Source organism: Neovison vison, chromosome 1 (assembly GCF_020171115.1).
Source record: "Neovison vison isolate M4711 chromosome 1, ASM_NN_V1, whole genome shotgun sequence".
NCBI lineage: Eukaryota > Metazoa > Chordata > Mammalia > Carnivora > Mustelidae > Neogale > Neogale vison.
In genome coordinates this window covers 31625390-31642935 of record NC_058091.1, presented here as the reverse complement: position 1 = coordinate 31642935, position 17546 = coordinate 31625390, and the positions used below count along the sequence as shown (strand labels likewise).

The following is a 17546-nucleotide window of genomic DNA, read 5'->3' as shown; positions in this document are numbered from 1 at the left end:
AGACTCTCTGCTCGGCAGGAAGCCTGCTTCCTCCTCTCTCTGCCTACTTGTGATCTCTCTCTCTGACAGATAAATAAATAAAATCTTTAAAAAAAAAAAAAAGAAATTCATAATTAATGTGAATTCTGTTTTACACTTGAGAAAACTGAAGAACAAGCTAAGTGCCACTGACCTAAATCCAGATCTTTTGATTCTTAAGTCCCATACTTTAAGCATTATTCCTCATCTCATAATAAACATTCACACCAGTAATGCACTACTGTGAGTCCCTGGTACGAAAAAGCTATCTGAAATAGTAGTGAATCTAGCCTGTAACAGGAGCCATAATTTCAGTTACTCACTCTTGTTAAGAAGTAACAAAAGCAGCAAGATGTTGAGACTTTGATTTACTCCCCTTGTAGGCTTCCCTTTCTGCATGTGGTAGATATTGTTCACCTTCTAGACCAGAGTTGAGGACAGAAACCAAGTGGGACACAAATCCTAACCCCGTCTGGGCTTTCATGGCTGGAATCTATATAAGGCTGAAATTGCATAACATGACATTTGTGCTGTAGGGATTAAGAAAGGTCTGTGGAATGGAAGAAGGCTGCAAGGGGAAACCGGGGAATCCTTCAGAGATCCTCATCTGCCAGGTGGCAGGTAGGACGACCAGTCTCTGGCTTTGGAAGCAGATACAACAGGATGGAAATTGCTCGTGAACAGAGGAGGAACATTCTCTACCACATCTCTGCCTATAGCTCCATCTCAACTGTGCACAAAGCAGTACCGCTTTCTAAACCACTCAAGAAAATTTGCTAAACTTAGATTTTTTTCTTTCTTCTTCTACCTAGGACTAAAATATTCTGTGATGACATATAGAATCTTTAATGGAGCCTATCTGAGCTACCAATACCAAATTTAAAGAGAAAAAGAGAAAAATCAACAAACATATGAAGAGAGTCACCTACTCAAAATGAGAAATCCTGAAGATCTTCTACATAAAACTACCACAGCCAGTAAGTGAACTGAGCAAGGGAACAAAAATGAGATCAATGTGCAAAACAAGATCAATATACAGAATTCAAGTATATTTATGTATATTAGGAATGTACAAATGGATGTTGAAATTTTTCTAACATACCAATTTATAATAAATAGTATGTAAAAATATTACATACTTAAGGTAAATGTAACAAGATAGTGCAGGGTTTGTAAGCTGAAAAACCACAAAGTTGATGAGGAAAATCAAATACCTAAATAACTCAAAAGATATTTCATAATCATCATTGGAAGACTCAACATTGTTAAGATGTCCTCTCCAAACTGATCTCCAAATGCAATCCCAATGAACAAACTGATTCTAAAATTCACATAAAAAAGCAAAGGACCTGGAGTAGTTTAAAAAAAAAAAAAAAAGGAAAGGAAAGGAAAGTTTGAGCACTCACACTACCTAATTCTAAGACTTACTATGAGGCTACAGTAATGAGACAGTACAGAACTGGGGTAAGGGTGGACATTTAGATCAGTGGAACAGAGTCCAAAAACAGACACAATGTATACGGCTTAAATCTTCACCAGATTTTTTTTAAAAAATTACTTTTCTTATAAATTTCTTTTTAACATAAACATAGTAAAGCAAATGCAATTTGCTTTGATCCAATAATTCTATTGGTCCTACAGATGTATTTTCACAAGAGCAATACACACACATTAAATTAAACATGTCATTTCCACATGTAATATGGAAAAATGTAGAAAAGATATTAAGCAGAGGCGCCTGGCTGGCTCAGTGGGTTAAGCCTCCCAGGGTCCTGGGATTGAGCCCTGCATGGGGCTCTCTGCTCAGCAGGGAGCCTGCTCCCCACCCCCACGCCCTGCCTGTCTCTCTGCATACTTGTGATCTCTGTCAGATAAATAAATAAGATCTTAAAAAAAAAAAAAGATATTAAGCAAAACAAGCAAGTTGCAAACAATTTGTATATATGTCTGTGCCTACACAAATCGCTTTTGATTTTTGATCAGAGTACAAATAGTACTCTAAATTTTTATCATGAGCACCTATTATCTTATTTTTTAAAATTTGTCAATCTTTACAAAACCAACAAAAAAAGGGGGCACATGGGTGGCTCAGTGGGTTAAAGCCTCTGCCTTCGGCTCAGGTCATGATCTCAGGGTCCTGGGATTGGGCCCCACATCAGACTCCCTGCACAGCAGGGAGTCTGCTCCCCACGCCCTCTCTCTGCCTGCCTCTCTGTCTGCCAAATAAATAAATTAAATCTTAACAAAAACAACAACAAAAAGATATAAAACAGTTATTTTTGGCAGAGCCAAAAACAAATTTTGAAAACACAAAGAATCCTAAAAACTTTTTAACTCTGTGAGGCACCAACATCTCTGAGACTTTTCCAGGATATTTTTGTTGTTGTTCTTTGGGCTCTGAAAAAAACAGCATTTGCCAACCAAATGAAACACATAATAAACCCTCTATATTTTGTACTATATTCAAAATACCATGGCACATTTTGCTACGTGAAATAAGCCAGTCACAGAAAGACAAATAGCGTGATTCCATTTATATAAGCAATCTAAAATAGGCAAGGTCATTGAATCAAAGAGAGGGCAATGGTGTCCACCAGGGGCTGGAGTGAAGAGGAAATGAATATATAGACATAATCAACGGACATAAAGTTTCACTCAGGCAAGACCGACAAGCTCTAAAGATCTGCTGTTTAGCATTGTACCTATATCAACAATGTACACTTAAACATTTTTAAGAAGGCAGAGCTCATGCTAAGTGTCCTTTCCACAATTAGAATTTTTTAAAACGAATTAACAGTGGTACAGTTCTAGGAGATGAAATAAAATATAATACTATGCACAAATAACTAGCTTAAATTAAAATGCAATTGTAAAGCCTGGAGATAAGACTAGCTCATGAGCTCCATGACAGTATCTATTTTTAATATATTACACATTGTACCCTTAGATTCTAGTAGACACCTGACACAAATAAGCTCTCAAATTCTTTAGATGAAAGAATATATGAAAGAACAAAAGTTAAGTCAGGTCCTTTATGGTATGTATTTATTTCTGGCACACAAGGATTTTGGTTTTCAACATACAGTGCTAGCTTGAGAAATTCACTTAAATTCTATTTACCTCAAAGCTTGTCTATAAAACTAAAGAAGGGGGTGCCTGGGTGGCTCAGTGGGTTAAACCTCTGCCTTCGGCTTGGGTCTTGATCCCAGAGTCCTGGGATCGAGTCCCGCATCGGGCTCTTTTCTCACAGGGAGCCTGCTTCCTCCTCTCTCTCTCTTCTCTCTCTCTCTGCCTACTTGTGATCTCTGTCAAATAAATAAATAAAATATTTTAAAAAATAAATAAATAAAAATAAAGAAGGCACCTGGCTGGCTAAGTTGGCAGAGCATATGACTCTTGATCCTGGGGTCATGAGTTTGAGCCCCACATCAGGGGGTACAGTGTACGTAAAAAAATAATAATAAAATAAAAGTAAATATAAGAAAACTAGATTGAGATGTCCTATTAGAGCACCTTTCAGGTTTTATAATTCTGTAATTTTCTTATTTTTTGTTATTACATCATGGGCTTCTGAATCAGGACAGACATCTATTTGAATCGTGGCTTTGCCACTGTAAAACTAGGTAAGCTGGGGCGCCTGGGTGGCTCAGTGGGTTAAAGCCTCTGCCTTCGGCTAAGGTCATGATCTCAGGGTCCTGGGACTGAGCCCTGCATCGGGCTCTCTGCTCAGCAGGGAGCCTGCTTCCTCCTCTCTCTCTCTGCCTGCCTCTCTGACTACTTGTGATCTCTGTCTGTCAAATAAATAAATAAAATCTTAAAAAAAAAAAAACTAGGTAAGCTGCTCAACTTCTGTGAGTCTAAGTTTCTTTATTTATAAAACGGGGATAAACAAGCACTTATTCAGAGTGCTATGAGATATAATTTACATAAAGCACAGAGCTGCAAGTAAATAAATATTAGTCCTTTCTCTTGAGAATCTAGACAATAATAGTGATGTTAGAGTAAGAGTGAAAACTACTCATACTAAGTGATATTAGAATTTCACAAGCACTGATACGTTAGAATTTTACAACTCATTATTATTTATATCAAGAACTTAGATGCACCCACTTCTGACAAAGCTGATTAAAAAGAACTTTAGGAGAAAGTGGTCCTTTTTCAGTCTCCTTCATGCTGTGAAGAAACGCCAACAAGGCTGAGGTCAATGGTCCAGGGCTTGAAAGTTCCACTATTAATGGGTCCTTTAAAAACATGATCAACTCTATGTCAGAAATATGCAATTTTAAAATTAAATATTATTAAAAATCTAGGAGTTACATTTTGCTTAAATGAACTAAGTTGCCTTAAGTGTATCAAGAAACTTCATTCTTACATATATAAAATGAATATTAAAAATGGAAATTGGAATTAAAAGCCTTACCTTCAAAAACACAGGTATTCTCATATCCTCTGCCCCTTATTTAATAAAACTATTAGCTTAAAAGTAAAATCACCAATCTTTAGTTGCTCATTACTGTCCCTTAATGTGCTCTCTGCTAGACGCGCCTGGTTGGCTCAGTCAGGAGAGCACGCAATTCCATCTCAGGGTTGTGAGTTTGAAGCCCACATTGGGTGTAGAGATTACTTAAAAAAATAAAGTCTTAAAAAAAAGTGTTCTCCGAAAAGCAAAATTACTGATCTACTTGATACGTGTACTTTACATATGATCACAAATTACATTTGTTAGCAAAACTCCATACCCTTCTTTGACCCAAATAGTTTACTAATAAAATAAGGAATGGGAAATTATGTCACAAAATTGGTACACCACTCTCCCTCTTTACAGGGAGAGTCATAAAGCTTAACAAAGCAGCTAGAATTGTGTGAAGAAGAAACCCACTTTATTCTAGAATTTTAGTAACCCCCTTTCCTTATAATAAAAAACAGATCCCAAGTATAATCTTAGGACATTACAGAACATTATCTTTTAAGACAATATCAAATACGTTATCTCATTCATGTATTCATGAAATACATGTATATTTTCATATATACATATATATTACATTCATACATATATATATTTCATACCCACTATCCTTAAAAATCTATCATCTGACTAAAACCACAGAAAGGACAGGCTATAATTCTTCATAGCTTCTGAATATCAAAAGTGCTCTCTGCCATGTTGAAGACATGAACAGACATTTCTCCAAAGAAGACATCCGGATGGCCAACAGACACATGAAAAGATGCTCAACATCACTCATTATCAGGGAAATGCAAATGAAAACTACAATGAGATATTACTTCATGTCTGTCAGAATAGCTAAAATCAAAAACATAAGAAACAACAAGTGTTGGTGAGGATGTGGAATAAAAGGAAACCTTGTGCACTGTTAGTGGAAATGCAAACTGGTGCAGCCATTGTGGAAGACAGTATTGAGGTTCAAAAAATTAAAAATAGAACTACAATATGATCCAGTAATCACTCTACTGGGCATTTACCTAAAGAATACAAAAACACTATTTCAAAGGGATACATGCACCCCTATGTTTAGTGCCGCATTATTTACAATAGCCAAATTACAGAATCAGCCCAAGGGCCCATCAGTTGATGAACAGATAAAGAAGATATGGTGGTATACACATATAATGGAATATTATTCTGCCATAAAAAAGAACGAAATCTCACCATTTGCAATAACACGGATGGACCCTGTGGGTATTATTATTAGGGAAATAAATCAGACAGAGAAAGACAAATACCACATGATTTCACACATGGAATTTAAAACAAAACAAAACCCCCAAAAACCAGCTCATAGAGAATAGGGGATGGGTAAATGGGTAAATGAAATGAAAATGAAAGGAAAGAAAAAAAAAACCCTATGAAAATCCTACAATTAACTTCATTCCTGATACTAATGAAAGGGACTGGATATTTTTGCCCTACTCTGGGGATTTGAGGCAAGAATGTCTGCTCTCATCATTTCTATTCAATATGTTACTAGAGGTTAGAGCCAATACAATAAGGTAAGGAAAACAAACAAAAGGCATATAGATTGCCAAGGACAAAGTAAAACTGGTGATTCAAAGAGCAGTGATCTACACTGATAGTTCTCCAGCTCAGGTCAACTCTATGTCCCAAAGACCGAAGACCTAAGCTTGAAACTCTCCTCTTAGACAAACACAATCGAAAGCGATCAGCTATAATATCTAATTGCCACAGTCATCTCAAGACACAGTTCCACATGTAAAGTACCTAACATTTAATCACATTTAATAGGAAATCTTTTCAAATGACGAAGCACTAACTCCCAGTGAGTAGTTTTCACTACCTCACTACATTTTAGCAGAGGGCACTGGGATCTGCCATGAAAATTTTAAGGGGCTGAACAGGCAGTAAGTTTACAGGCTGCCTTTTCAACAAAGAAATTCAACAATACTGTCTTTCAAAACTGCCTCCTTGGAAGAAATATCTAAGATTACTACATTGGGCTAAGAATTTTTAGAAATCCCCTTTCTGAAGTGTTTTCAAAAGGCATGAGCTATACATACTTTCTCTTCCTCCAAAACACACACACACACACACACAAACACACACCAATTTCTAACTAAAAAAAAAGTTATTACTGGTCTCAGGGTCCTCTAGGCAAAGACTACCAGGAACACACTAGTAATTGAACAAGAGGGGTTTATTACTTGTTGCATTTAGGAAGAACACACACCATGGGAAACCACACGGTGTCTTAAAAAGACGGTGTTGGAAAGAACTGATACAGGATATGGTCTTTGGTTGAATAATCCGGGGGTGAGTCTAAGGAAACAAAAGTTTGCTCTCAATGGACCACTGTCAGAAAGTGGAGACAATTCTTAGACTGGGTATCTCAATATATCTTATCTTTTGAGTTAGGGTAACCAAAATTCTAGTCTCTTTGGGAGACAAGAATGAGGCTAAATCTGTAATTAGCAAAGAAGTCACAGTCTCTCACTTTGGTCAAGAGAGGGTGCTTGGGATTTTTCTAAGCGGTAGACTAACCTTGCTTTTGTCGGAGTTTAGAAAAAATTATCAAGTGGCTTTACTTTGTCTTATTTTATCAGTCTCTGAGTAACCTGGCCTGAGGTTGGTATTTTGTGAGATTGAAAAATATGGCCTAATTGTGGTGCCAAGCCAGCTTCTGAATATTAAGGGCTGCTTTTTTTTCTTTCTTTTTTTTTTTTCCTTTTCTCATTAGCTTAAAAACCTATTTTCAAACTAGGCTCCAAAAAACCTTTAGTTGCTCACTATTAAAATAAAATCTAGTTTTAAAGAACTAAAATGTCATATTTAAGCAAATGCTCCAAAATAGGAGTCCTAGACATTTTGCTCAATAAAGTCCAAACCCCTTTTGTTTGAAAGTTGCCGTAATATTTTTGAATCGTTTGGCCCATGATATGTTTGAACAACATATGTTTGAACCACATATGTTTGGAGGTCTTACTTTAGAATTTAAAAATCAGATTATTTTCACAAAATGCTTTTGAATTATTTTTTTCAAAATACTTTTTCAAAGCACTATCTCAGTTAACAGTGCTGAGAAATACAAAAGATCAATTTTGGCACCATCAGTGGCTCATCTAAAAAGAGCAATTATCCCAGTAGTCATTCTTCTTACCAGCTGAGAGTCTGGAGAAGGAAAAATCTTGAGTTTTGTCCCATTTTCTTTGTTCTCATTCATCAGTTCCATAAGAATGTAAGATTGTGCCAAGTTCTAAAAGAAAGCAAAAGTCAAAAGTCTTCTGATTCGGCTGTCATATGCCTCTGATTCTACGGAATAAATGGTCTCTTCAACTCTCAATGTCATCTAGCAGAGCAAAAAATAATTTTAAGTTTTAAAAAACCTGACTGGGCACATTTCACATTTAATAGATGTCCGTATTATGGACAGAACCACAGTAAAACAGAGAAGGACTTCCAGAAGCACTGTGCAAAAATGAGGCATATATATGTAAGCAGCAATGGCTACAGACAGCCTAAAACAAAAAGAAAACGGAAATTTCTAGGCGAACCTTCAGCAGTCAATTGCTAGTTTACAGGTGTGTCGGTAAATATAAATTAATTAAAGTTATCTTTTACATTTTACAAAGATTCCTGATGGCTCTTACCTGCATGACTGCATTAAAAAAGCAAGTATTTCCTAAATTTGAAATTCCTTTCACAGACGGTACATTGCTGCCTTTTCTTCCCCTCTTTTTTTCACCTGTTTCACATTTTTCCTCACAAAGTTTTAGGATTCTAGAAAATGCACCTAGGTTAGAGAAAACATAACTGACATAAGACATAAAATCAAATATATACATAATAATATTATATGTAATAATATATAATATACATAATTTGAAATAATTTGAATACATTAATTAAGATTTTCCCCTGAACTGGTGTCCCTGAAGGGCAAGAATACAAACACAAATAAATATCTCCAGTTTGTGTCTTACTGCTATATATTTATACTCCATACAACATTGAGGGATATATTCCAGATGAATTACATAGTTAGGTATAAAAGAATAAAGTAAAAAAAACAAGAAGAAAACATCCAGATTTCTGTTCCTAAATACCATTCCTCACTAAAAGAAATGAAGACTCCTTGAGAAAAGGCTGATTCTACACCTAGGACAGCAAAGAAACAAAGTTAAGCCTATAACATTTTTATTGTGCCAGAAAATAAGGAAGTGCTCAAAAAAAGTGATGAGTAGGTCAAAAATACACATGCACCATTCTGAACACATTTCCACTGGTCCACTCTGGGACAACCTGAATTTTAAAATAAAGAAGGGTTGTAGTAGTTTACTATTCACTGAACATAGTGAGAATGGCTCAGAATCAATAACAGGTTTTTAAATTGGAGGAAAAGGGAAAAACTCTTCCATACAAGAAAATGCCAACTAATACACAGAAGAAATACTGGAATTGTAAAATCGCCATATAATAGCAATTTTTTGTATTGTTCTTGCAACTTTTCTATAAGTTTGAAACAACAAAATAAAAAGCTTAACAAATTAGAACTATATTATAATATAAAAAGTAAAATGCCTATATGTATGGTATATAACTACATGTTTGGGGTTCACTGGTTTATATAGTTAATGAAGATATGAAAATTATATCAATTCATCATGTTTCAAAACAATCCAAAAAAGAACAATTTCTAACTTTTACAAACTGACATGATCACATCTATTGAACAGCAAATTACTTTCTTTTTTTTTTTTTTTTTTAAAGATTTTATTTATTTATTTGACAGAGAGAGCACAAGCAGGCAGAGAGGCAGGCAGAGAGAGAGAGAGAGGAGGAAGCAGGCTCCCTGCCGAGCAGAGAGCCCGATGCGGGACTCGATCCCAGGACCCTGAGATCACGACCTGAGCCGAAGGCAGCGGCTTAATCCACTGAGCCACCCAGGCGCTGAATCAAAATATAATTTGAGGGGCACCTGGGTGGCTCAGGTCAGTTAAGCAGCCAACTCCTGATTTCAGCGCAGGTCTTGATCTCAGGATCATAAGATGGAGGCCCATGATGGGGTCCATGCTCAGCGTGAGTCTGCTGGAGATTCTCTGCCTCTCCCTCTGCCCCTCCCCCCACTTCTGTTTTCTCCCTCTCAAATAAAATCTATTAAATCTATTATATATATATATATATATATATATATAATTTGGAGTTTGACAGGAAATTTCCAAGTTCTCAAATTTTTTGGTTTTAACCTAAGTATTCTTTTTCTTTTTTTAAAAGATTTATTAGAGAGAGAGAGAGAGAAATCACAAGTAGGCAGAGGGGCGGGCAGAGAGAGAGAGAGAAGCAGGCTCCCAGGACCCTGGGATCAAGACCTGAGCCAAAGGCAGACGCTTAACCAACTGACAACTGAGGGGCCCCTAACCGAAATATCATTTTTAAATTCCTTTCATCCTTCAGATTTTGTAGTTCTTTGCAACTATGTGTTTTATTCATCTAATGTGACATACTGCCTTGCACTGCTAATTAATTTTTAAATATTTGACTGTCTCCCCAATCAGACTGAGGAAGATCAGAAAATGTCTCACTACTGCTCTTTCTGCCATAGGGGTGTAATGTTGGGGAGATCATATATAAGAAAAATTCAATATAAATGAAAACATACCATATTAAACAGGTTCAGTAGCACCTCAGCCCTCCGTGTTTCTGATGTGTTCTGAAGAGTAAATAAGTTAAGACACCCCTCCCATCCTGCCCTTCTACACAATAGCATTAAGGGAGAGGAATGGGTCTGGAAGTCGCCCTCTTTTCAGGGACAGAAGCAGAAAGCAAACACCATAAAAAGAAAGTAATCTAAGGTAGGACAGACTGATGTCATACGCATCCTGTTGGTTCAAATAAAGCTTGACTCAGCACTTGTGACTTTTGCCAAAGAAAAGGCATGAATTAAGGGGGGGTTAATAAACTTTCTAATAAGCTTTTCATAAGGATTAAATGCAGAACGACTATCTGCAAAGCACCTGGCAAGGTAAGCACTATGTAAGTAGGTGAAAACAGCCTAGAGAGTCTACCCAAAATTGTTACTTGTGCCAAAACCCATGCCTTCATAAGCGATCCTTCACGTCCATTGTTTATCTGCCCTCAGTTTTTTCTTCTCTTTAATCATTTCCTGTAACTTCCTGGGTTTTTGTCCTCAAGTTTAGCTTTTATTTCTAATCGATTTTCTAATCGATTTTCCGAATTGCTAATATGAGTTTTGCTTTTTATATTGACTGTGTGGTTTTCATACCTCATTGAGAAAAATGAACGGTGGTTTCTAAGGGTTTTTTTCATTAAGTAAACCTACTGCATGGAAAAGATTTTTCTTTTTTCTTTTTTTAAAGATTTTATTTATTTATTTGACAGATAGAGATGACAAGTAGGAAAAGAGAGAGAGGAGGAAGGAAGCTTCCTGCTGAGCAGAGAGCCGGAGGTGGGGCTCGATCCCAGGAGCCTGGGATCATGACCTGAGCCGAAGGCAGAGGCTTTAACCCCCTGAGCCATCCAGGAACCCCGGAAAATATTTTTCTTTCATGTCTTAGCAACTTTTATCCATGATGTAATATTTTCCCATAAACCCTATTACCCATTTTTTCCCTTTGTACCTGTTGGCTTATTCTTTTTTTCTTTTTTTAAGATTTGAGAGAGTGAGCACACACACAAGCAGGCAATAGGGGCAGATAAAGAGAGAATCTTAAGCAAACTCCCTGCTGAGCACAGAGCCTACATGGGGCTCGATCCCAAGACCCTGAGATCATGACCTAAGCTGAAATCAAGAGTCAGACTGCTTAACTGACTGAGCCACACAAGTTCTCCTGTTGGCGTATTCTTTAAACATGACTGGTGGTTACAGGATGTCTGCTGTCCAGATACTGAAGAGTTGTTTTTGACTCTGAACCCTGAAGTTCTGAATTAACACAGAAAAGAACTAGCAAGATAGATCTCTTCTCCTGTCTTTCATATATTAAAACAAGTAATAATTAAACCCCATACTAGAACTTGGGGGGCAAAGGCTGGTAAAATCAATAGAAAGGTTACTTAAGGGCAGAAACCTGGCACATAGAGAAGGAAAAGCAGGAAAAAGCAAGACAGTATTCAAGTCTGCAACTGGATGTAAAATGAAAAATGAAAAAAGCCAGTCAGTGGTTAAGAAGCACTGCACAAACAAGAGGAGGCCCCATATGGCCCCTGGCTGGCTGTGCACATGGGAGCCGTCCACCTCTTCATTACTTCTGAGATTCCAAGTAGAGCCTAGAATCAGCTGGTCTCAGATCTCCTTCTTGCTGCTGCCACTAGATGGCTTCATAGTGACTTTGAAGAGATTTCAGATGCTAGAGTAATTAAATCTTTTTAGGCAAGGTTGTTACTCTGATTTTCATTTAAAAAACACAGTCTCCAACAGGTTAACTGATTTGCCCAAAGTCATATGACAATCTTTCTATTATAACTCTATTGCCATTTTACCACGTAATTTCTTCTCCTGATTTATGTACAATGAGAATTATAAAAGATAGGAAGGCAAGCGTCTTACATACCAAGGTATATACAACCCTGAACAAAACACTCCTCAAAAGCACTTCCTTCAGTTAACGCTGCCAGAATTTTTTTTGTTTTTGCTTATTAAATGAAAAAAATTAAAAAAATGTTGGGGAAAATAAACTGCAGATGATACTAATGTATATATGTAGTATATATGTCTATATATGTATCATATGTATACTATATATGCTAATCATATAGATGTAATATTTTTCATATTTTTGTATTTTAATACATTAATCATTCACTTGAAAAATACTTCCAGAAATAAATTATACTTTATTCTTACAAGAACAAATAGCATTTTTAAAAACTGTAACACGCAAATGATTATGTATCTGTGTACCACATTACCCATCAGTTTTCAAAACATCTGGGATAGCATCCTAAAGTAAACAATGTTCATAAGACCATCTGGACAAAACTGCGGGCAAAAAAAAAAGCATAAACATATGGAAAAACAGATTTTACCCTTCCCTTCAGCAGTAAGGGATGACAAATGTCGAACCTAGATCTATCCACGCTTCACTGTGCGATGCTTTTCAGCACCACCTGGCTCTCCATGCAGAGCCACCAAATATGGACAGCGCTGCCAGAAAGAACATAGCCACGGGGCAATCGCAATAAAAATAGTTTATTTCATGGTTAAATAGCCACTTCACACAAGTGGCAAGGGTCTGTTTAGTGACTTCTACATGTAAGTCTGTGAGAACATATTCACAATTATGCTGTTAGACTTAAATATTACATAGATCAGGTAAGTTAACTAGAAAATAAAAGGACATTTTCTAAGAACTATTTAAATGGGCTTAATTTTTTTTTAAGATTTATTTATTTGAGAGAAAGAGAGTGTGTGTGAGTGCTGAGGGGGGCGGGTGTAGAGAGAGAGAGGAAGAGAATCTCAATCAGATTCCCTGCTGAGAGCACAGCATGACACGGGGCTTGGGGCTCCATCCCAGGACCCTGAGATGATGACCTGAGCTGAAATCAAGAGTCAGACACTTAAATGACTGAGCCACCCAGGCACCCCTAAATTGTGTTTTAAAGTGCAAGTTTTTTGTTTTACTCTACAGCACATTTATAAAATGTAACAATTCAAATACAACTGATTTATTAAATTTCTGTTGTCTCAGGCACTATATGAGCCACTATGTGTAAGTGTTTATATTTGATTGCTTATAACTGATGAGTGTAAAGACTGATATACAGCCAACATAGAGATACTGAACCTCAGATTCATAACATCTTAGCAAAACTTTTAGCAGTTAAGTATATATGTACATTTGCTCACTAAGAAAGTATCAGCTGAGAATTTAAGATTCTAGTTTAAAACAAGAGTATCTGACCCGCCTGGATGGCTCTGTCATTAAGCATCTGACTCTGCCCCTGACCCCTCAAATAAATCTTAAACAAAACAAGGGCATCTGAATCAGTCTCGCAATAATTTGACATACTGACATGTGTGTGTGTTTTAATAAAAAGTAATGCATTATTAATGAGGAATGATTACTGATCATTTTGTTTATAGAGACAACAATGCTTTCTCAGTCTGGCAGGGATTTCAGGTCATTCTCACTTTATGAACTCTTCCTTTATAAACGCAGAACTAAATGCACTAAGGACTGAATTTCAAGGTGTTCTGAAGTACAGTATAATTAAAAGGATAAGGCTGGGGGTGCCTAGGTGGCTCAGTGGGTTAAAGCCTCTGCTTTCAGCTCAGGTCATGGTCTCAGGGTCCTGGGAATCTCTGCTCAGCAGGGAGCCTGTTTCCCCCACCCCCTCTCTCTGCCTGCCTCTCTGCCTACTTGTGATCTCTGCCAAATAAATAAATAAAATCCTTAAAAAAAAAAAAAAAAGGACTAGGCTGTTACAGCAATAACAAAAAAGACAAACTATACAAAATTTGATTACCAATGATTTATTTTGTTCTCAACTTTTACCTGAACCCATGAAATGCCCATAATTAGAAAGATTCATCAAAGATTTTCAGGGTTACAAGGTAATTACATCAAAAGGGATTTACTCTAGCTTACCCTCCTTATCTTTTTATATTACAACACTGTCATCAGATATTGTACTTTCGTAATAAGATCAACATAGACCCAGAAGACAGAGAACATCAAGAGAAAGCTTCAGGCATTCCTGATAAAATTATTAAAGCTCTTTTAGATCTCTGTCGTTTCCCTTTAAGCCTAGAATCTGAGTACTCAAAGAGTTTCTGGTTAACTGAATAGACCTAATAGGTTCTATAGATACCTCAGGTCTTACAAGATAGAAAACTGGGTGATCACAGAACCAGAAAAGAAAAAATTTTTTTTTTCTTCAACGACTTGGCTAAGACTATCTAAAAAGTAATCTTATGTAGCTCAAATTTTCCTATCACAAATATGACCCCAACACAAAGTTCCTATGATTTTTAAAAAATCAAATTTAAAAATATTAAATCGGACATATATTAAAATGTAATGTGCAAGAAATTGTAGGTGACTATCTTTATAATCGAAGAGTACAAAAGCCTTTCAAAGCATGGCCCAAAAGACTAAAAAATCTTTACAGGAAAGATTGATGGATCTGGTAATGATGACATTTAAAACTTCAAACTTCATTATTGCCAAAGAATAAAACCCTTAAAAACTGTAAACAAAGCTAATTACAGGAAAATAGGGATTCTTGTCAACTATACCCTCTGTATAATCTTTCTGGAAGGCAGCATTACAACAGTCATCAAAATTTAAGGTGTGTTTCTCAACTGTCCAAAATTCCAAAAAAAAAACTACCTACAGAAATAAAGAGCAAGTACAAAGAGATGCAGCTTTCATGGGAGAAAAATGAAAACAGTGACTAGCAAATTTGTTGCCAAGCAATATTTTTTTTCTGTTATTACCATTTTATTATAATTTAACACATTTCCCTGGTATTTAATTCAAATGGAATTTGAAAATATAATGTATTATTTGCCTCAGGAGTACAGGTCTGTGAATCAACAGTCTTACACAATGCACAGCACTCACCAAAGCACATCCCCTCCCCAATGTCCATCACCAGCCACGCCATCCCTCCTACTCCCCTCTACTCCAGCAAACCTCAGTTTCCTGAGATTAAGAGTCTCTTATGGTTTGTCTCCCTCTCTGGTTTCATCTTGTTTCATTTTTCCCTCCCTTCCCCTATGATCCTCTGTCTTGTTTCTCAAATTCCTCATATCAGTGAGATCATACAATAACCGTCTTTCTCTGACTATTTCACTTAGCATAATACCCCCTAGTTCCAACCACATCGTTGCAAACTGTTGCCAAACAATATTAAATATCTACCTTTTCTTAAAGTTATAAATATTTTTAAATTACCTTGATGATTTGTAAATTACTTTGGTTAAACCAAAAAGGGAACACTGGTGATTCCTGAGTTTCCCACGAGCACAAAGAAAGTAAACTTATTTTGTAATTTGCTTCTTTAAAGAAAGAGTTTGAGAGCATTATTATATCTGATAATTGCCCCCACTGTAGAGATGATGATGAAATTAAGGCACACAGTTTTTAGTGACAGGAGATTCAAACCCAGGCAGTGTGGCTTCAGAATCCACAAATTTAACCACTATGATCTACTATCTGTCTGGGTAACAATGGTTTATAAGGTTAATAAGTTGATAACTTAAGACACTTATGAAATGCTAGTGGTGATACGAAAGAAAAGGCCACTACTCTTTAGCAAAGGCTGGATGTAATCAATTGCCAGATGTCTTTGGTGTGAATTTATACCTTTATTAAAGTTTATAGCAGCCCTTCTCAAAGGGTTCCTAAAAAGAATTAAGCCCTAATGCCCTAGGCACTCACTGTATACAATTAACTTCTCTCAGTGTATTCACAAAGGAACTAGTTAGTGCTGTCTTTGAGAGAACTGAGAAAATAGTCACTCAGATAATTTCGTTTTCTATAGTTTGGATGGAGAGCTGTGGATTTTTATCCCTACGGGTAACAATAAGTTATTTTTAAATGCCCAACATCTTTTTGTCCCTAACCCCTTTTACACAGGAAAGTTAACTATTTTTAGTACTTATTTTTGAAAATTCAAATAAATTTATGAGATGTTTGATGGTCACTTTATAGCAAAACAAAATGTATTCCTTTTTTACAAAAAGTTATAAAGTACCACACTATATTCAAATTGTTACTATAAAAGGGCACAATATTATTTATCCTCAGACACATTATTTCAGATCTCAAACATGCCAAAAAAAAAAAAAGATACAGCAAACTTATTCCTAATAAAACTGAAAGAACCAACATAACTTGTATCTTTTTATACCAAAAGCATAAGCTTAATGTATTTAACAGAATATATTTCAGGCCCTCTTTAAGCTCTTTGAAAGTGGCATCTCCTCAGTATTAAAAATTATGGGCCAAAATTACTCAGAAAACAATATGGGATTGTCAATCATCCATCTAGTTCATAAAAAGCAAATCAATATTCAATGCTATTAGTTCTTCAGGAATACCTATATTCATTAAGTATTTGTAGAATATTTATAAGACTATCAAAGTGACATATCTCATGAGCCTTAAGAGAACAGTGACCCACTTTTTAATAATACATATTTCTTGATTTTCACAGTAAAGTTTTCTTGCTTTTTAAAAAATCTTATATGTGACCTTATTATATGGGGATTTTACTTGTTTTCAATTTTCTGGTATGTGTTTGAGGGGGAGATGTAGACAGAATTTTTTTTTTTTTTAAGCAAATCCTAGCATCAGATGTGAAATCTACACAGCTGTAAGCATTCTTCTGGGAACCTGCACTGGGGGTTCCTCAACTGCCTAATGCAATTACCTAAACCAGTCATGTAGTATTAATGTAATTTGCCCATTTCTACAGCTGAAAAGTTCAATCTTTGAAGAGTAAAAAGAAAAAACTTGTCTGCCCTGCTACTCCTGTACCTTGGAAGCAAATAATAATTACTTCACCTGTCTATTTTCAAAATTGCACTAACTCTTAGTGAACCATTAGCCTCAGAAAATCTTCAGTCATATAATAAATTGATACTGCCACATAACTGAGTAGGCATTTATATATATATATAAAGGCATTTCTGTCTATCTCCATGTTACTGTTAGTGATTTTTCTAAAATACAAAACTAATTATTCAATTCTCCACTTAAAATCCACTAGTGGTTCCTAACTGCCTACAGGATATACTCTAAACTTACAAGGCCCTTCAATATCGGTTTCTACCTACATCTAGTCTAACCCCCTCACCACCCCCCCCAGGCATCAAAATACTCAACCTACAGCTCTACAGAATTCCCTGAACAAATCAAGCTCCCTCATCAATGATCTATTTCCTCCACCTGAACACACACCCCTTTCCTCTTTGTCTACCTAATTTCTACATATCCTTCAGCTCCTGGCCCTGATGGCTCTTGCTCTAGAGGCACCTGGGTGGCTCAGCCAGTTAAGCATCTGACTTTGGCTCAGGTCATGATTT

At 36.2% G+C, this 17546-nt stretch overlaps 1 protein-coding gene across 7 annotated transcripts in view; it reads right to left on the bottom strand.

Annotated features, from left to right (window-relative positions):
* USP45 (ubiquitin specific peptidase 45) overlaps positions 1–17546 on the bottom strand; it is a 75646-nt gene that overhangs the window by 35663 nt on the left and 22437 nt on the right. For all 7 annotated transcript variants that reach the window (XM_044245070.1, XM_044245063.1, XM_044245097.1 and 4 more), the window contains exons 6-8: positions 8146–8288; positions 7656–7751; positions 4129–4259 (exon numbers count right to left, since the gene is read on the bottom strand). In XM_044245070.1, coding sequence (XP_044101005.1) covers positions 4129–4259; positions 7656–7751; positions 8146–8288 — 370 coding nt within the window. The remainder of the gene's footprint in view (positions 1–4128; positions 4260–7655; positions 7752–8145; positions 8289–17546) is intronic.